Below are 20,591 nucleotides of genomic sequence, written 5' to 3' on the forward strand. Positions count from 1 at the left end.
AAATTAACATGTTAAAGTATATCACTTATTCTACTTCTATATTCAAATTTTTTAAACCACCAAAAGAGCTTTATTAGGCCGAAAAAAATGACAATTAAGAAAAATCATAAACTAGACAAGCGTTGTCAGGTAACCAAAATCCATAGTTGGCTTGTTCACGCCTTCAATAATTACCGTCCCAGATTCAAAACTCATAAAGAGATAAAACAAGGCACTCTCCATGCCGCTCTCGCATATCATATTCCAATACCAAGCGCTAAGACGCAACAACCCTTGGCCCTTTGCTCCAAAGTCCCTATCTAGCACTCGTGGCAACAGCCACAACAATATTATGCATATCACATCCAACTATTTTTTTTAATTTCAACGTTCATTTTTTCTTAAAAAATACTCCCAAACAGGCTCTAATAAATTCCCTTCAAAGCTTCATTTAACCTCCCCTTTCTCTCTCTCCTTTTCTGTAACTGTTTGATGGTGGTTTCTGCCGCAGACCTCGCCGTGGATGGACGGCGGCGATCATTCTTCTTCCCTCTCCGATAACGATGAGGACGAGAACGAACTACCGGACATTCTCTCCCGAGTTCGACTCGTCGACGCTCCCGTGCTCTTGTTTGTTTGTTTCCACCACGCTGTTCGCTCTGAACTCAGCCAGCTCCGCCGCTTGGCAGAAACGGCGTCGTTCGATGATCGGTCTCAGGAACTGAGACGAGAAGTTATTCTCAAGCTTCAACGGCGGTTCCGGTTTCTTAAACTGGCTTTCAAGTATCACTGTGCTGCGGAAGACGAGGTCAGTTCTAACCGATATATGAACTTATATATAAAGTAGCTACTAATCATGTTTGGTTGCTTAGAAAATCTGAGGAAAATAGGGAAAGAAAGGAAATGTTGATACTGTTGAGCACATGAAGGTATAGAAAGTAACTACCTAACTGCTTGTTTTGCTAAACTGTGCGTTTAATTGAGGCTTGAGCTATCAATTTGTGTTTTGAGCTTTTGCTTTATTATTATTGTTATTGTTGTTGTTATTGTCAACGTTGCAAATCGCGAAGAAGAGAATATAGATAAACTTAAGAAATCATGGATTTGTATGCCTCGTGATTAATTATAATTTGTATGCGATGGTTGAGGAATTTGGAGTTCCAGTCATGAAGTTCGATCTTAATCCAAAATTTTGCAGAGTCTGTTTTGTGTTGGTTGACAATCGAATAATCTATTTCTACCAAAACTTGTCTGGTTCTTAGATGATGATGCTATTTTATTTTATTTTTTCTATTAAATAAACTTTACATGTTACGTCACAGTGTATGCAGTGTATAATTGGCCTAAAATTTGTATCTAAGTAGGTTCCTGTTTCAAGTCCAAACAAAAATAATTGCTAATTGTCCGAAAGAGAAGCAAACATTCTAATTAATTCGTATACAACAATAGTGTTCCACGGATTATATTGGGAAGGTAACTTAAAAAAATTCGTATTGGGAGAAGTAGCTATATCAGTATATTCTATACTGAAAGTTACGTTGGTCCAAAATGATAGGATATAAATACCAATAAAAAAAGTTTTAAGAAATAGCGGAATAACCTTGCACATTTGCAATTTGCTAGCAAGTTACTTGAGTAGTTGAGTTACATTTTCGTTTGTTAATACTAGTTTAACAAGTAAAAACTATGATATATTTGAGCAAAATTATTGATTTATTTTATTTGTTAACGCTAGATAAAATTTAAGCTATAAGAGTTGTGCGTATTTGTTAAGAAGAGATTCTTATACCAATTATCTTTGAATAATGCTAAAAACTTAATAACTAAAGTTACTTTATTTAACATAATATTTATGATTTTGTTTGGCTAACATTTATAATTATATATTTATTATACTTAAAATTATACAATTATTTTTAATGTTAAATAATATAATTTTCAGCTATATATAACCCTGAAATTTATTTCTTTAATTATCAAATGAAGAGTTGTAAAATTTAATTAGTGTGATTCATATTATATCCTATTGTATTTAATAGTAATAACTGATAGATGTAAAAGGTAACAACTAAATAAATAACTGCGATTATCATCCATCTAAGCTAAGGCTCGCTCTTCTGATTCCTGAATATAACTTCACAACTTTTTCCCCAGGTTATCTTCATTGCGTTGGATAGACACGTGAAAAATGTGGTATCTACATATTCCCTTGAACATAAAAGCACCAATGACCTCTACGATTCCATTATTCACTTATTGGATGAGCCGATGTCCCTTCATAAGAATATTTCCAAGCTGTTCCAAGAACTTGTGTACTGCATCGGCATCTTGCAAACTTCCATCTACCAACATATGCTGAAAGAAGAAGAGCAGGTAGTTGATTTCTATTGTTGTAGTTTATGAAAATGGTTAGATAGAGAATTATGTGTGTTTTTACTTAGTTGGGAAAAGAATTTGTAAGACCCACATTTTTATTATTCTCAATAGTCCAAATAACACTCCATCCTCTATTCCTCCTAATTTTAAGTCAAACGTGCCACAACTTACTTTTAGAAAGGGAAAAAAAATACAGCTCAGGAAAAATACAGAAAATATTTTGCTTAAGTTTTAATTTTAATATTCTTTGAACTCTCTTAAAAATTGGTAAAATTTATCGTCAGTCACTTTATTTATTCAAGTGATATTATTCATCACTTAAATATCTTTGTAAAGAAGGTTAACGTTATGTTTTTTAAAATATTGGTATTGTATTTTTGCAAAATATAACAATTTAAAATATATTATGTGTTACATCTCGTGAGAGCGGTTAATATATATTTTTAAAAATAGATTTGAGTATTTGACCACCATCATATAGGGAGTGGGTGTATGTAGTTTATTTCTATTATAATAAGATTTAATAGTTTTATTACTTCTTGCAATTTTATTAAAATTTTAATTAAATTTTATAATTTAAAAATTTATAATTAAATATTTATATTAAATAAAAATTTATAATTAAATATTTACTGGTTATTATTTTTAGCATAAAACGCAAAATATTAGAATATTTACTTTTAGAATATTTCATAATGTATTTTATATTAGACGCAAAAATAAAATTTTCAAAAATATTTTGTATTTTTAACAAAAATAGTGTGAGTGAACCTAATTTTTATCTAATATAAAAACACAATTATAAACTTTTACATTATAAAGGTTTAATTAAAAATTTGATGGAACTATTAAAAGTAACAGAATAATTAAATCACACAATACATCTAAAGTTAAAAATATTGTAAATTTTTTTAAAAAAATTGAAAATAGTTATAAAAATTTGGCCCTCCTAATATTAAAATTCTGGTTTTGCCAAGCCTAAACATTCAAATATAAACAAATATAAATTAATTTACACATTCAAAACATATAAACCAGTTTTTACTACTTTTATAATTATCTCTCTGAAAAATAAATAAAAACTATTTGTCCAATATTTTTATTAATATTAACTAATATTTTAGGCCAACATATTATTTTTATACTATTAGAATTTAAATTTTAAGATTTAGGATATAAAATTTAAGGTTTAAAGTTTAGAATTGAAAAAATATTAATAAAAAATCATAAATTTTATTACTCAAATAGCATTATTCAAATAAAAAATATTCTCAACATAATATAGGCCTATCCAAATAAACTTTAGAGATAGTCGTAAAAGCTAACATTACACAAACTAATATTGTTGATAACTTCAACACGAGAAAAAAAACTGTTCGGTAGGTCGGATACCGGACGGGTTAGGTTGATATCCTGATCAGAGAAGGGAAAGTCGTCTGGCCGCACGTCTCTGGGCTGAGGGTAGGCGAGGTCCCGAGCTCTTCGTATGTAGAGGGGGGTGTTACCTGCAAAGACACTCCGACGCTCAAGTCAGTGAAGTGTGCATGCGAGTAAAGATTGAGTGGTATGTGACGTACTTTGGGGGAAGGGTAGGTCCTTCCCCATTTCTACCATGTCAGAGGTGGGCCCTGCAACGGCAGGCCCACCTTCTTGGAGACCTCCCTTGCACAGCTGTAGCGAAGCTGTTAGGGACGCGTGTCCGGATCGGCGATCGGGCGCCTTGTTCCTAATCATCGGGGTCGGGTGGTGCCCGGGTCGGGCCGGCCCATATTCAGTCTGGGCTAGGCCGTAACAGTGCCCCCGACGCACCGGCAACGACCGTGAGGATCGTTGGTGGCGCGTCATCTCTCCTTTCGTGCGTTGTCGCCAGGTCGGCCATCCGTGGAGGGGACGTGCCTCTTGCGCACGTGTCTGTTCGTTGTTGAAACGACCGCTTGCCGCCTCGTTCTTCGCGCGGGATATTTAATGCTCATAATGGGCTAGAAAACCCTGTATGCAAAGACTATTTTGCCCCCAGGTCTTTCGCGCTTCCTGGGTGGCAGTTTTAAACAGTTTTGCTTTAATTTTTTTCCTTCCCACTCTTGCTCCTACTATCTCCCTACTATCTCCCTCTTCTTTATTCCAAAAATCTCAAAGCGTCGTTCTAGCATCCTCGTGCATCTTTCTTTCTTCCTTCTCAGTTTTCGCAACCAATTCAGGTAATCTTTGATCCTTTCTCTTTTCTGCGTCATTGTTGTACGTTTGTTGCTTGTATTCGCTCCGTGTTCTTGTTGTTTTGTTTGATTTTTGTTGGTAGATGACTTTTTAGTGCCAAGTAGATGCGTTAGGGGAGGGGTACCATTCCAGGGTAGGCTTTTAGGTAGCTTGCATGATAGATAACTTTTAGCCATCCTTGATCTTAACTGTTGAATAGGACGAACATGGTTTCTGGGCTTTTTTTGGACTCCCGACCTCATAGACTAATGGAGTGGTACCCCACTGTAGGTATGCCTTGCATCGTTTCCCGGGCTTCTCCTTCCGTCGCGAATTACGACCCCTATGCCTGGGTGACTAAGGATGTGAAGGACTCGCCAAATCAGATGGACGAGGGGGAGTTGACGGAGTTCCGACAAGCCGAGTATCTGTGTGGGGGGACAGACGAGGAGGCCAATTATGACGTCTTCATTCTTGCCTCCCACGAACGGTTGTGTGAGATTAATTTCCACTCCCCCCGGGTTGCCGACTGGATTTAGTTTTACAAAGCCATGTTCACCCAGGTAGGCGTTCACATACCGTTTTCCGACTTCCAGATGGTGCTTCTTAATCGGATATCCGTGTCGCCGTCGCAGCTTCATCCAAACAGTTGGGCTTCTATCCGCTGTTTCGAGATGGTGTGTGAATATCTCGAGCTGCCGGTGTCTGTGAACATCTTTCTCTTTTTCTTCAACCTTACTAACCCTTCCAAGGAGGGGAAAGCGAGGAAAGGGTTCTTGTCTTTCCGATCTGCCCAGGGTCGGAGGATATTTGGCTTGTTCGAGGACTCTTATGATGGGTTCAAGGATAAGTATTTCAAGGTCCGTCCCGCCAAAGGTCGCCATCCCTTTTGGTTGTCGTTGGAGGGGGAACGCCTCATCCCGACGTATTGGAGCTTCGGGGTGGGGTCCAACACCTTCATTAAGGTGACCTATAAGGGGATGTCCGCCGTAAATAAGAGAATTGCCGATGTGTTGTGGGCGGTCTTTGGAAAGAACCACGTGAACCCCCACCTCCTTATGGGTGAACGAGAGGTTGCCAGGAGTTATATTTGTGAGCTGTTTTGTCTTATACTTTTGTGTTGCTTATCGTTTAATTTGTTATCGCCAACTTCACGACTGACGTATTTGTTTGTTTGTTGTAGTGGAGATTTCTGCTTCGGTAACCGGACTCGAAGGTTTAGTTAAGACCTTCTTGGAGGATAGCGACGAGGAGAAGGTTGACGAGAAGGTTGCCAGGAATCCAGAAGACCCTACCGAGGAGAAAGAGGATCAAGCTGTACCTTCGCCTCGGGATATCGAGATGTCCGACAAGAATTCTGCCGGGATGCAGGCTTCTCCTATTTGCGAGGAGACGGCCGGTATTGGGCAGTCGTCCTCTACCCATCGGGAGTATGATGATCTGAAGCTTGTCCCTACTCCCAAGAGGCAGAGGGCATCCTCCAGCCCGGAAGGAACTCTCACCGTGATGGAGAGGAACTTCGATGCTGGGGCCTTTATTGATAATCAGCTGATTCCCGGTACGGAGGATCACTTTCTTAGTACCGAACTCGCGGGGCAGGCGAGGTGGATGTACCGCACCCTTCTCCGCGGAGCGGTGATAGCTCGAAAGGCCGAGTTCGAGTTATCGGGCATGCAGGCATTGCGAAGGAAGCTCGATACTGCTGCCCAGGCCAACAACGAATTCAAGTTCCAGGTCGAAAAGCTTCAGGAACAACTGGCCGCGGCAGAGAAGGGGCACAAGGATGCCGAGGAGAAGGCTGCGTCCTTTGAGGAAAAAATGAAGGTCTCTGATGCCACCGTCTCCCGTTTAACCGAGCGGGAGATGCCTCTAGAGAGCCAGCTTAACGCCGTGCAAGGTCGGGTGGTCGCTATGGAGAAGGAGCGTGACGCGGCCGTCTCGTCGGCTGAGGCTGCGCGAGCTGAGGTCGAAGGGCTGAAAAGGAAATATAGGGCGGTCAGGGAGTAGGGAAAGAACGTGATCTTTATGAACGAAGAGGCTCTCAAGGCCCAGGTGAAGATCGTGGTCCCAAACTTCGACACGTCGGCTATTGGGGTCTTCAAAACAATTCAGGACGGCAAGATTGTTGACATGCTCCGAAAGTGAACTCTTGTAACTTGCGCTTTTTATGTGGATTTGTAGAACACTTGTTGAGACCGTTAACTTTTGTTATACTTTAGTGGTCTCCTGGTCGGCTTATAATTATCACCTTTATCTTGCTGTTTAGTAGCATTTTTTGTTTTGTTACCGTTTTTTCGGTGTGGACTTATTGCTTGTGTCCGTTTTGCCGTTTGTGTTGGTAACTTGGTTGAAACCGTCTTGGTCTTATTATCGCGGCCGTTTGTTATGGCTATGATTCGATTGGCTCCCGGGGTGATCAGTCCCGGGTTGCCGTTGAAGAACGCGATGGTGTGGGATATATATTGGGGAATAGTATATGGGAGAATTCAGACAAGTAAACATTAATCGTCAGCTAAACAAGTTTATGAACATGGTAGGCACTTAATGAAAGTAAATCACTGGAAATTAAAAGGTTATCTAGCTCGTCAGGCCGCTTAACCGGTGTACCCAAGCTACGAATAGAATCTCCTCAGGTTACCTGCATTCCATGTTCTCGGGATTTCTTTGCCGTCGAGTCTCTCCAGTTTGTAGGCGCCTTTGCCAAGCACTCCTCTGATTCTGTAGGGACCTTCCCAGTTTGCCGCCAGTTTTCCTTCTCCTGGGGTTGGTAGCCCGACGTCGTTTCGTCGCAGGACGAGGTCTCTTTCCTCAAACTCCCTTCTGAGGACCTTGGTATTGTAACGCAGGGCTATTCTTTGTTTCAGTGCTACCTCCGACAAGTGGGCCATCTCTCTGGCCTCGTCCACCAGGTCTTTTTCCACCGCTTCTTCTACTCCCGTTAGAAGTAGTCGTGGGCTCGATTCGCCAATCTCCACAGGTATCACCGCGTCGACCCCGTATGTTAGGCAAAAGGGGGTTTCCCCAGTAGAGCTTTGCTCGGTTGTTCGGTAGGACCAGAGGACTGAGGCGAGCTCGTCGGCCCATGCGCCTTTTTTACTATCTAAACGCTTCTTGAGGCCTAGCAGGATGACTTTATTTACGGACTCCACTTGTCCATTTTTCTGGGGGTGTTCAACCGAGGAGAACTTCTGTTTTATCCCAGGCCGGTGAGAAACTCTGCAAACTTCTTGTCGGTGAATTGCGTCCCATTATCCAAAATGACGATTTCCGGAATGCCGAACCGGGTTATCACCTTCCTCCACATGAACTTTCTACAATTGGATGAGGATATGCTAGCCAGCGGTTCAGCCTCTATCCATTTGGTGTAGTAGTCGACGGCAACTATGAGGACTTGACTTGCCCTGGGCTAACCGGGAAGGGCCCCAAGATGTCGACTCCCCATTGTGCAAAAGGTCGGGAAGACGTCAGTAGGCTCAGCTCGGAAGCTGGCGCCCTGTGGAAGTTGGCGTTCTGTTGACACTTGGCGCATTTTTTCACAAATTCTTTGGAGTCATTCATCATTGACGGCCAGTAATATCCAGCTCGGATAAGCTTCCTTGCTAGGGCTTTGCCCCCGATATGGTGGCCGCAGCATCCCTCATGGACTTCTCTGAGCACGTAGTCCGTCTGGTCGGGGTGTAGGCACTTCAGCAAAGGTTGGCTGAGTCCCTTTTTGAATAGCTGGTCCTGTATGACCGTGTACTTGGCAGCCTCCCTTCTCAATGCTTTGGCTTCCTTCCCGTCCCCAGGGAGTTTGCCGTTTTTCAAGAAATCGGTGATGGGGTCCATCCAAGAGGGGCTCATCTTGGTCAGGTGTAGAGCAACTGCGGGTTCTTTCGTGATGCCTTGGATGAAGGAGCGGTTGCCGGTTCCAGGTTTCGTGCTTACCAGCTTGGATAGGAGGTCTGCTCGTGTGTTCCTTTTCCTTGGGACGTGTTGGACCGTGACCTCCTCAAATTGTTCGCTCAGCTCTTTGACCCTTTCCAAGTATTTTTGCAACAGCGAGTCTCGGGCTTGGTAGCTTCCATTTACTTGCGCGGTGACGACCTGTGAGTTGCTGCATACTTCCAACATTGTGGCCCCGACTTCCTGAGCTAGAACCAAGCCCCCCAGAAGGGCTTCGTATTCTTCTTGGTTGTTTGATACGGGAAACTCGAACTTAACCAATTGTTCGTAAATAACTCCGGCCGGGCTTTCTAGGATGATCCCGGTGCACCCGGACGTCTGGTTGGAAGCTCCGTCTACATGGAGCTTCCACCGTGTGCCCGTGTCCTCGGTTCCGGTTACTTCCACTAGGAAGTCTGCCATTGCTTGTGCCTTAATCGCGTGTCGGGGTTCGTAGCTCAGATCGTATTGGGACAGCTCGATGGCCCAGGTCATCATCCTCCCCGCCAAATCAGGTTTTTGGAGCACCTGACGGATCCCCTGGTCCGTTCTCACGACCACCTGGTGACCCTGGAAGTATTGTCGTAGTCTGTGGGAAGAGATCAAGAGCGCTAGTGCCAGTTTCTCCAGCTTGCTGTACCTAAGTTCTGCCCCTTGCAGCGCTCTACTCATGAAGTAGATCGGTTGCTGGGCCTTCCATTTTTCTCACACCAGCACCGCTGCAAGCGCTGCTTCTGTTATGGCTAGGTATAGGTAGAGTGGTTCTCCGGCTCTGGGCTTTCCGAGCACAGGTGGTGCTGCTAGGATTTCTTTGAAGTGGTTGAATGCCTCCTCGCACGCGGGAGTCCATTCAAACGCTATTCCCTTCTTCATCAGGTTGAAGAAGGGTAGGGCCTTTGCTGCTGATGCACCAAGGAATCGGGACAACGTGGTGAGCCTTCCCGCCAGCCGCTAAACGTCTTTGATGCAAACCAGACTCCTCATCTGGAGTATCGCTTGGCACTTTTCGAGGTTGGCTTCCACTCCCCTTTGGGTCATCATGAACCCCAGGAACTTTTCGGCCTCCATGGCAAAGGCGCACTTAAGCGGGTTGAGCCTCATGCCGTGTTGTCGGAGGGATGTGAACACATTCTCCAGGTCGCTTAGGATGTCATCGGGTCGGGCGGTCTTTGCGAGGATATCGTCCACGTAGACTTCCACCGTTTTGCCAATAAGATCACTGAATATTTTGTTCATCAGCCTCTGGTATGTCGCCCCCGCGTTTTTCAGGCCAAAAGGCATCACCTTGTAGTAGTAGGTCCCTCCTGGCGTTATGAACGCTGTTTTATCCTCATTTGGCCGGTGCATCGGTATCTGGTTGTAGCCGGAGTAGGTGTCCATGAAGCTTAGATACCGGTACCCCACGGCCGCGTCAACGAGTGCATCAATGTTGGGGAGGGGGTAGCAGTCCTTGGGACATGCCTTGTTGAGATCAGAGTAGTCTACACACATCCTCCATCTCCCGTTGTGCTTTTTTACCAGGACCACATTTGACAACCAGGTAGAATAGTCTAGTTCCCGGATAAACCCTACTTCAAGGAGGCTGGCCGTTTGTCTGGCCACTTCCTCTTCCCTTTCCTGAGACATTTTTCTTCTCCTTTGAGCCACTGGTTTGGCTTCCGGCCTGATGGCTAGGCGGTGTGACATGAGTCCAGAGTCTATCCCCGGTATATCAGCGGGTGTCCAGGCAAACAAATCGCCATTAGCTCTGATCATTTCCATCAGGGGCTCTTTTAATTCATGGGGGAGATTCCTATTCACGAACGTCATCTTGTCCTCCGTGTTCCCGACCCTAAACTTTTCCAGGTCCCATTCTGGTTCGAGCCTGGGCTTGTCGTCAATTCTGGCATCCAAGTCGGCGAGAAATACCCCCGATGCTTCCCTAGATTTCTTTCTTAACGAGAGACTGGCGTTGTCGCAAGCGACTGCCATTTCCAGGTCTCCCCTCATAGATCCTACTGACCCCTCTTCAGTTATGAACTTCATTACCAACATCCTTGTGCTGATGACTCCTCATAGGTCGTTGATGGTCTTTCTCCTCAGGATGATGTTGTAGGCGGTGGAGTCTCGTAGGATCACGAACTCCGCCATTATTGTTCTTCTCCCCTGGCCTTGTCCCAATGAGGTCGGCAGGGTGATTATGCCATCCGACTTGATGAAATGGTCGCCGAGCCCTACGACGCCGTGCTAGTGAGTCTGTAGGTCGGCGTCCCTTAGGCCTAAAGCGTCGAACACATTGCGGAACATGATGTTCAAGTCGGTCCCCGTATCTACAAGGATTCGCTTGACGAGACCGGTTCCTACTCTGGCCGTTATGACCATGGGAGGGCTTTCTCCGACTTCGTCGAACCATTGATCCTCCGGGCCGAATGAAATGGATGGGTGCTTCCTCGTGCTTCGTGCTGAGGACGAGGAGACCGCCAGAACTTCGGCGTCTTTCCTGTGTGCCGACCTTGACCTAGGCGCCGCATTCCTAGCTGTTACCACGTTCACTATCGTGAGGCCTCGGTCGTCGTCCTCCGGTTCTTGGCGTCGCTTTGCTGCCCGTGTCCTGTCTTCGCTGTCGTGGTCGCGATTCCGTCGTCTCGGTTCTCTAATGAGGTGGGAGAATTCAGCTAGCTTTCCATCCCTGATCGCTTGTTCTAATGCGTCCTTCAGGTCGAAACAATCCTGTGTCTTGTGTCCATAGCCCTTGTGATAGTCACAGTAGAGGCTTCGGTTTTCCCCTGTTCGTTCCTTTAGTGGTTGGGGCTTCGACAAGATCCCCTTTTCGGCGATTTGTTGATAAAATTCCATGATTGGTGCGGTGAGGGGAGTGTAATTGGTGAACTTCCCGACATAAGGAAACGGTCTGGGTGCCTTGCTCGGGCCGCCGTCCCTAGCGTGTTCCTTTTGTCCTTCTCTACTCCCGCGGTGCCGGTCTTGGTTGTAAGAGGGCTGCCGTTTGTTGGCGGCCACGACTTGGCTAACTTCTTCGTCGTTGATGTACTCCTTGGCTACACATTGAATCTCCTATATGGTCCACACCGGCTTCGTGGTGAGGTGCTTTCTGAAGTCCTCGTTCAGGAGTCCGTTTATCAGGCACAAGCTCGCAACTGAGTTCGTCAGCCCGTCTATTTCCAGGCACTCATCGTTGAATCGGTCTAGGTATTTTCTGGTCGGCTCTCCGGGCCGTTGGGTCACTCCAAGCAGGTTGATTGGGTGCTTTGCTTTTGCAATTTTTGTCGTGAATTGGGCTAGGAAGGTATGGCTGATGTCCGCAAAACTGGTCACTGAGCCCTGCGGGAGGTTATTGAACCACCATATTGCAGGTCCCACCAGGGTGACCGGGAAAGCGCGGCACCTTACCTCGTCTCCCACTCCCTCCAGGTTCATCCTGGCCTCAAAGGCCGTGAGGTGTTCCAGCGGGTCTTGCATTCCGTCATACCTCATGTCCGTTGGCTTGTCAAAGTGTTTTGGCAACCGGACTTCGAGGATGGAACGATGAAATGGGGTCGCTCCCATTATCACGGGTCCCCGCATTCTCGTTGTTCTCCCTTCGTCGTCCTCCTGACGAGTGTCCTCGTGGTTGCGATCTGTCGTACGCCGCCTCTCGTGCCTGGCGTAGATGAGGGGGTCGTGGCGTCTTCTCGCGCGCCCTCTTTCCCCAGCGCTCTCGGATTCAGCCTGAGGGCTGGCTGTGCGTCTGGAATGGCTCCTTGAATGAGAACGAGAGTGGCTTTGCTCTGGGGTGTGCTGGTCGTGTTTCCGGTCTGCTAGCCGGCATTCCAAGTCTTACATCTTGTTAACTGCTGTAGCGAAGCTGTCAGGGACGCGTGTCCGAGTCGGCGATCGGGCGCCTTATTCCTAACCATCCTGGTCGGGTGATGCCCAAGTCGGGCCGGCCCACATTCAATCTGGGCCAAGCCGTAACAAAAACATTTAAAAATTTCTTAAAAATAAGAATATTCAAAATTTAATTAAAAAAAATTCAAAATTTAAATTCAACAAAAAATTATTTTTATTGTCCTTCGTACTGAATTTGCTTGACAACCTACTATATGAAAATAGGCCAATTCTATGGTGCTTATGAGTTTTTATCTAACTTACTTTTGTAGTAAGTTTTGATTTTTTTAAAATTATTTATTTTTATATTTTTTAAATTAAATAATAACTTTTAACCTTTTTGAGTAAATAAGCACCACTTTTTAGGCACCATAGCATTTACCATGCAAATAACTACTATAAGCGTATAGCGGATCAGATCACAGGGAAATACTCTCAAAACAAAAACATAAAAAAAAGGAAATATTAATATTATTAATCTATCCAAGGAAAATATTATAGTGTGCTAGCATTCAGCAGACATTGATCTGACCAAAGAAAAATGATAATTGGGTAGCAGTTACGATTGGTTGTTTGGCCAGCACTATTAATTGCTTTACTTTTAAGTTTGTTGGTACATACAGTTATTATCTGTCAAAGCAGTGTCTGAACCACATGATGGGTAAAACAAGACAACAAATCGTACGAACTGATCATCTTTCTTGACCTATATGGGCTACATAGCATCTATAATTTTGGTATCATATTCTTTAATATTGTTGAGAGTATCACATCACCTCTAAATGGAACTTAGGCTTTATAAGCGCTTAGACAACCCTCACTCTCATATGTTAGTCTTTGAAGTTGAATTAAACCTACTTAATTCAAATAAAAAGATGTATCCTGGTTCGAGTATTTTTCGTACAATGTGGAATTGAATTTCAATAGTGACATTTTTGTTATAAAAAAATTGTATATTGATGCAGGTTTTTCCACTGGTGATACAAAAATTACCTACCGAAGAACAGGCTTCGCTTGTGTGGCAATTCATATGTAGTGTTCCTATAATATTGCTGGAGGAACTTTTACCATGGATGGTATCCTTCCTTTCCGAAGAGAAACAAGCAGAAGTCACTCAGTGTATAAATGAAATTGCACCAATGGAAAAAACACTCCAAGAGGTAGGCCCCAGTTCACTTCTTGATTATCTCTTTCTATGAACTTTGTGTATTTTTCTAATTCAGATAACATATCGAAGGTTTTGGTTTCTTGGATTGGAAGCAACAAACAAAGCTTCACTGAAGTCTCTTTTAAGGATGAAGTTCAAGGTGGTGCTCAATCCTTAGATATTGCAAGATCATTTCCGTTGGGTTCTTGCAATAGGAACTTCAAAGAACTTTCAAGTCAGATGGAAGTGAATGGCTCAAAAGACAAAGATGGGATCACCCAGGTTAATGTTCTTCATCTTTGGCATGATGCCATCATAAAGGATTTGGAAGAAATTCTGAAAGAACTTTGTTTAATAAAAAACTGCAGCTGCTTTCAGAATTTAGAATCACTGCTTATCCAACTGAAATTCTTTGCTGATGTCCTCACCTTCTACAGGTAATGCCTCTGACATTTTTTTCTGTGCTCGTCAAATTTTATCTAACTAATTCGTTTTAGCCAAGTTTTTCTTGCTAAAGTTCATGAACAACTATCCTTCGCTTCTTTCTAGAATGCTTGTTCAGTTGTCTGATCGTTGAATATGAATTTCCAATCACAGCAATGCTCAGAAAAGATTAGTATTGAAGAAACTTGCTGGTGACTGGTTGTCAAAGTCTACGGAACACTTTTGTGACGTAAGTCACATTGAAGATTTACAGCAGTTGTTATTCTATAGATCGGAAAGTGGAATGCCTTTGTGCGAATTCGTAGGGAACCTTTGTCAAAAACTTGACTCATTCGTATCAAGGCTCAGAAAGCAATTTGCTTTTCAAGAAAATGAGGTATACCTTTCTCTTGGTTACAACTGCACTGTACCTTTTAAAGTCATTACTTGGTTCTTAGTTTCTTTTACCAATCTAGGAAGGGAACAAGAGAACATCATATTAGTACATATATTATGATGGGACATATACGCATATTGTGGTTTTGAAACTATTGTATTTCTACTAAACGGACCTACCAGCATATGCATACACATTCGTTAATTAAGTTATTCATAATTATGGTTCTTACTAGGAGAGAAGAACGAACAAGAAATGAAAGGCAGAATACAACTAGTGATGTGTCTAGGAAAAGTCTAGTTTTGATTACTTCTTCTTATGAAAACATTGTACTCCCTCTATAAAGGGATGCTTAAAATGTTTGAAATTTTGACACCCTTATTTTGATCAGGTATTTCCTATCATTAGAAAGAATTGCAGCAATGGGATGCAAGAGGGACTTCTGAGCTTGAGCCTGTATATGATGCCACTTGGGTTAGTAAAGGGTGCTATAACTTGGTTTTCAGTTCACCTGCCTGAAAAAGAATCCAGGTCCATTCTCTATTTCAAAAAGAAAGGAAATCATGTTGCCTGTAAAGGTTTTGCATCGCTCTTACAAGAGTGGTTCCGCATTGGTTATTCAGGTAAAACTGCTATTGAAAAATTCCGACAGGACTTGCACCATATGTTCAAAAGCAAATACTCTTTCTTACCTGAGCAAATCAAGAAAGCGCCTGGGTTTTCTTTAAATTCTGACTGCCTGCCTCATAAGGTCTCTAGCAAGATGTGTCTGTCCTATCCCTCACCTTCGGGATCCAACAAGTACGAGACACCATACTCCACAGGAATTAATCTGCATATACTTTTTCCGGCCACAGTTGTTAAGTTGCATCAGAAGCTGGGATGCCATGCAGCAAATAGTTCTTCTGTTTCCTTTCTTGAAGATCCAAAACCAATTGACATAATTTTTTTCTTTCACAAGGCTATCAAGAAAGATTTGGACTACCTAGTTCTTGGCTCAGCTCAGTTAGAAGACAATGCTGAGTTGCTTATGGATTTCCACAAGCGATTCCACATCATATATTTTCTTTATCAAATCCATAGTGATGCAGAGGATGAAATAGTTTTCCCAGCTTTGGAGGCAAGTGGTAGGCTAAAAAACATTAGCCATGCCTATGCTTTCGATCACAATGTTGAAGTTAAACACTTCAATAAAATATCCCACATCCTTCATAAGATGTCTGTATTAGATATTTCGGTTTCTACATCCTTGGTAAGGTATCAGCATTTATGTAGGAAGCTGCAACAAATTTGCAAATCAATGCATAAATCACTTTCAGGCCATATTGACCGGGAGGAAGCTGAAATTTGGCCTCTAAGTAGAGAATTCTTCTCAAATAAAGAGCAAGGGAAGATCATAGGATGTATGCTTGGAAGAATAGGAGCACAGATATTGCAAGATATGATACCTTGGCTAATGGCATCGTTAACACAGAAAGAACAGCATGTTTTAATGTTCTTATGGTCCATGGCTACTAAAAATACAATGTTCAACGAGTGGTTAAGTGAATGGTGGGATGGGTACAGTATAACTAAGCCAGAAGAGGGAACAAAGCATGCACTTAAAGAGACTGTTGAGCCACTGGAGATTATATCTAAATACTTTTCTGAAGAAGTTCTTGATGAATTACAAGAAGAACCCTCATCCAACACAAATACTGATTTTCATCAGAAGGATCATATTGGTGATAATGTCCAGCTGTCTAACAACAAATTTGATGGCACCGTTAAGGTTCAAGCTGCAGCACAGAATAAAAATGAAATTTCAAAATCCACAAATCGTTTTCATGATAACAACAAACATGGTTGGAATCAAGAAAAGGAAGGAATCACAAATCCAATCAAAATTGAAGATCAATCATTTCAATTTCGTCACAATTCCAGGCATCATGACCGACTTCTGAAACTGAGTCAAGATGATCTGGAGAAAGCAATAAGAAGGGTAACTCGCGATTCCTGCTTAGATCCTCAAGAAAAGTCATACATAATACAGAACCTGCTAATAAGGTAGGTCAAACACATCTCATATTCTGGAGCATCTATTTAATAACGTTGCTTTGTTTATAACTACTTATTTTTCTTTTAAAGAATCATATAATCAAAATGCCAAGAGTGTTTTTAGCTAATTTTGTACGTTTGTTACATAAGACTATCAGAACACAATTTAATAGCAAGGTTATGGAATCTCGTTTTTTTATCATTGAAATTTGCAAAGTGGTAAACTATGCATCACCAAGAGGATCAAATCTATTTGTTACATCTGAATAGCCGTGGAATATACATGAATTATTGCAACATGCATCAGAGAATATTGATATTTAAAATCAACTGAAGTTTGCATCCTAACTTTTAAGTATACATGAATTATGTGGAACTTATATAGTTTTATTCTACTCTTCAAGAACCAATGGAAATATGACGGAGGAATTTGACATAGGAATTTGACATTAATATCTACATTATTTCAGCCGTTGGATTATTAGACAGAAGATATCCTTTACAGAAGTTGATGTCAAAAATGATGAGCAGGAATTTCCTGGGAAGCATCCATCCTATAGGGATCCTCTCAAACTAATTTATGGTTGCAAACATTACAGGAGAAACTGTAAGATATTTTGCCCCTGTTGCAACCAACTTCATACTTGCATACATTGCCATAATGAGGTATCAGACCATATAATTGACAGGTAAACATACAGTCAGTTAATATTTTAAGTTTTGAATTAAGAAATCTCATTTCTCTGAATTCATATTTAAACCGATTGCCTAATTATATATTTTAGGAAATCTATTACAAAAATGATGTGCATGGAGTGCTTAAACATTCAGCCCATTAATGCCACATGCTCAACTTCTTCCTGCAAGTTAACCATGGCAAAATATTACTGCTGGATCTGCAGATTATTTGAGGATGAAAAGTAATGTAACTTAATTTCTCTGGAACTTGTGCTTTGTCACCTTTATCTAACTGTTTATCTTTATGCTAAGCTATCCAATTTTGTTAGTCCGATTAATCTTTTATCATTTAAACGAAAAACTATTATTGCAAAACCGTTAACACTTGAAATCTTCTACAGGGAAATTTACCACTGTCCCTATTGTAACCTGTGCCGAGTTGGGAAGGGCTTGGGTACCACGTACTTTCATTGCATGAGTTGCAATGCATGTATGTCGCGTAGTCTTTTGGTACACACATGCCGGGAAAAACATTTAGAGGACAACTGTCCAATTTGTCATGAATATATCTTCACATCCCTGGCTCCGGTAAAAGCCCTTCCATGTGGTCATGTGATGCACTCAGCATGCTTTCAGGTACTACTACCTTAAAAAGTATAAAATATATAGAAAAGCTCCTCAAGTATGCAAAAAATAAAGACAACTACTTATTAGTATTTATGATGATTCTTCCAGGAATATACCGGCTTTAACTATACCTGCCCCATATGTAGCAAGTCAATTGTAGACATGCAGGTTAGTTATTATTTGACTTTATTCCTTATCCTGTATGTATGTATAAGGAAATATTGTCCAGGTAGCTTCAAGTACATTTTATCACTGAACTTTGAGGACAACCTTATAAGTTATACGCTATGATGCATGGAGACGGGCACGAATTTTGACACGACATGACACATGATACGTGAATATACGAATTTTAAAATCTTATAAGATATGAGTACATTGCATATATATAAAATATAAAGTATTTTTTAAATGAATTATAATGATTTTTTTATATATTATTGATATTAAAATATAATATAAAATTTTAAATATTTTTTAATTATATAAAGTATTTAAAATATTTTTTGTTTTAATAAATAATAATATATATGATTTCTAAACTTATTTCAAGAATATATGTGAAAAATAAAATTAAATACACTGACACATGATAGTATTTAGATGTGCTTAAGTGTGTCTAGAAAATAATTTTTTTATTAAAACACGATTAGACACAGCACACACGCGTGTCGGACGACGAGTATCGATGAGTATCGTATTTAAAATGTGTCTGACACGCAGACACAGCAACTCAACGAAGTATCGATACTTCATATGTTATAAGGCTACATGTGCTGCCAATACTTAGTGTTGGTTTAAAAAAAAAGTAATTTTTATAAAAAAAATAAAGTATTTTTATTGAGTTTTATACATGTTTGGATATATTTTTAAAAAATATTTTTATTAAAAAAAAGTAAATGATTTGTTTTTTCTAAAAGTCAATAATGTGTTGGTTTGAATTGGTTTTTTTGAGTTAAAAAATATTTTTTTAAAATAAAATACTTTTATTTAATATTAAATCTATTTGAATACATCTTTTTAAAAAATTATTTTTATTAAAAAAATAAATTATTTACTTTTTCTAAATACTAACAATACTTTATTTTAAAAAAATAAATAAAAGACATTTTTAATACTTGAAAATTTTTTTTATAAAACCTATTTTACAAGAAATTTTGATGTATAAATAGTAATTTTGTATATCAATATAGAGAAAAAGAGTCACAAACTTGTTTAGATGAGTTTTTACAAAAAACAAAAATTTAAAAAGATTTTTTAAAAAAATAAAAATAATATTATATTTAAATATCTCATATAAAATTATTTTTTTATTTAATAATTATATTTAGATACAATAATATAAAAATATTTTTTATTTATTTATTATATTAAAAATATTTTTTAAATAAAAAAATCTTTAAAAAAATATGAATTATTATTTTTAAAAAAAATTATTTTTTTATCTTTTAATAATTTTATTTTTATTGCTAAAATTTTGTCAAACTCGTCAAATAAACTTAAGGACACCCAAACAACTTAAGGAATGTTTCTGGATCAAAAGACAGAAATAAAGCATTCTGTCTTAAAAGTGGAGTTAAATTTTGTTTCTCTTGTCTCTTTGTATTTGTATTTGTTACTGGATACCAAACGACACGTATTCATTGGAGACGTATATTTTAACTGCATAAGCGATCTTTTTCCCGTTTCTTTCTTTCTACTTTTTAAGACTTTGTGAGATTCTATCACTTTATTCTGTAATACGGGATTAAGAAACTCTTAGCAGCTGTTCACGATTCAATTTGCCTGTTTGAATTAGCAGAACATCCCAGTTGGTTTTCCATTTTTGTTATCAGTGCTCCAATTATCTTGGTTGTAATCATCATTCATCTCTCTAAAGTCATGAGAATGTCTTTCAGGACTATTTTAAGAAGTTAGATTCTTTATTGGCCGAAGAGAAAATGTCTGATGAGCTTTCCAGTCGAACTCAGGTTTGTCAACTATTTTACTTGAATCATGTCTGATATAAACTTTACAATGTTATGAAATGCATATCTTTGATTGACCCTATGAAAACTGTAGGTTATATTATGTAATGACTGCGAAAAGAAAGGAGTAGCTCCCTTCCACTGGCGTTACCACAAATGCCCTTATTGTGGTTCCTACAACACCAGAGTTCTATGAGACTTCCACTGTGAGAATAATAAGTACCTGCGTCTCCTTAGCTTCTGTGTATTAAAACATTATATTGTACTTTATGTTTTGAAGTTTGCCTTCTATGGCATAAGCCAAAATAATAGTATTCTGATGCAAAAACAGTTATCTTGTTACCTATGAGATGTACTGATTTAAAATCTAATCTTGCTCCGCAATTATCAAGAATCATCAATGCATGATCAGTTTACAAATCAAGAAATGCTAGCCATAACTTTCCATTCATAGCGATTTGCCTTCTAGTGCTGGTGTTGCTTTAGTTCTATCTTGGTTCATAAGGTGCGAGTATTTTTCATTTAGGACCTGCAAGATGTCTTGGGTGGATATTGAGATTTGTTTAAAAGTGTGTGGGGTATAGTCAGGTTGGGTCAAAACTCACCTTATTCTACCTATTGCCATCTTTAGTGGCTGCCAAGAAAGCTGAGATGATATCAGATATACTGGCAAATTAAAGGAGTGAGGGATAAGCCTAAACTTCATAAACTATAATTTTGACATATTTGATCATTTCATACAGCACTACAGCAGCAGTGTTCGTCTGTTTGACCACAACCAGAAAAAACTATAATAAGGAAGTTATAGGTTTGTGTATGATTTTAATTGAGAAGTACAGAGGCTAGAAGTTGATGTGTACAGCACATAGTGACACTAGGACTGGCATAAAGAATTAGTGAATGCATTTACAATACTTTCTATACTTTTAATTTTGTAATATGATAAAAGAAAGGAGAAATGGTTACTACGGAGACTAGG

The 20,591-nt window shown here is 40.2% G+C and overlaps 1 protein-coding gene across 2 annotated transcripts; it reads left to right on the forward strand.

Annotated features, from left to right (window-relative positions):
• Nucleotides 1–365: 365 nt before the first annotated feature.
• LOC107633730 (zinc finger protein BRUTUS-like At1g18910) lies at nt 366–20,040 on the forward strand. 2 transcript variants are annotated; one of them, XM_088501658.1, is made up of 13 exons: nt 374–787; nt 2,134–2,352; nt 13,302–13,496; nt 13,574–13,765; nt 13,862–13,920; nt 14,081–14,303; nt 14,695–16,349; nt 16,811–17,029; nt 17,126–17,260; nt 17,420–17,654; nt 17,754–17,813; nt 19,544–19,615; nt 19,707–20,040. In XM_088501658.1, the coding sequence occupies exons 1-13, from the start codon at nt 503–505 to the stop codon at nt 19,806–19,808; spliced, it is 3,651 nt and encodes a 1,216-aa protein (XP_088357784.1). In that variant the 5' UTR covers nt 374–502; the 3' UTR covers nt 19,809–20,040. The 2 variants fall into 2 exon arrangements, with proteins under 2 accessions (XP_016192820.1, XP_088357784.1); XM_016337334.3 differs by having other exon boundaries at nt 366–787; nt 13,574–13,920.
• Nucleotides 20,041–20,591: the final 551 nt, after the last annotated feature.

The sequence above is a fragment of the Arachis ipaensis genome, chromosome B1 (genome assembly GCF_059453495.1).
Source record: "Arachis ipaensis isolate K30076 ecotype BB chromosome B1, ASM5945349v1, whole genome shotgun sequence".
Classification (NCBI taxonomy): domain Eukaryota; kingdom Viridiplantae; phylum Streptophyta; class Magnoliopsida; order Fabales; family Fabaceae; genus Arachis; species Arachis ipaensis.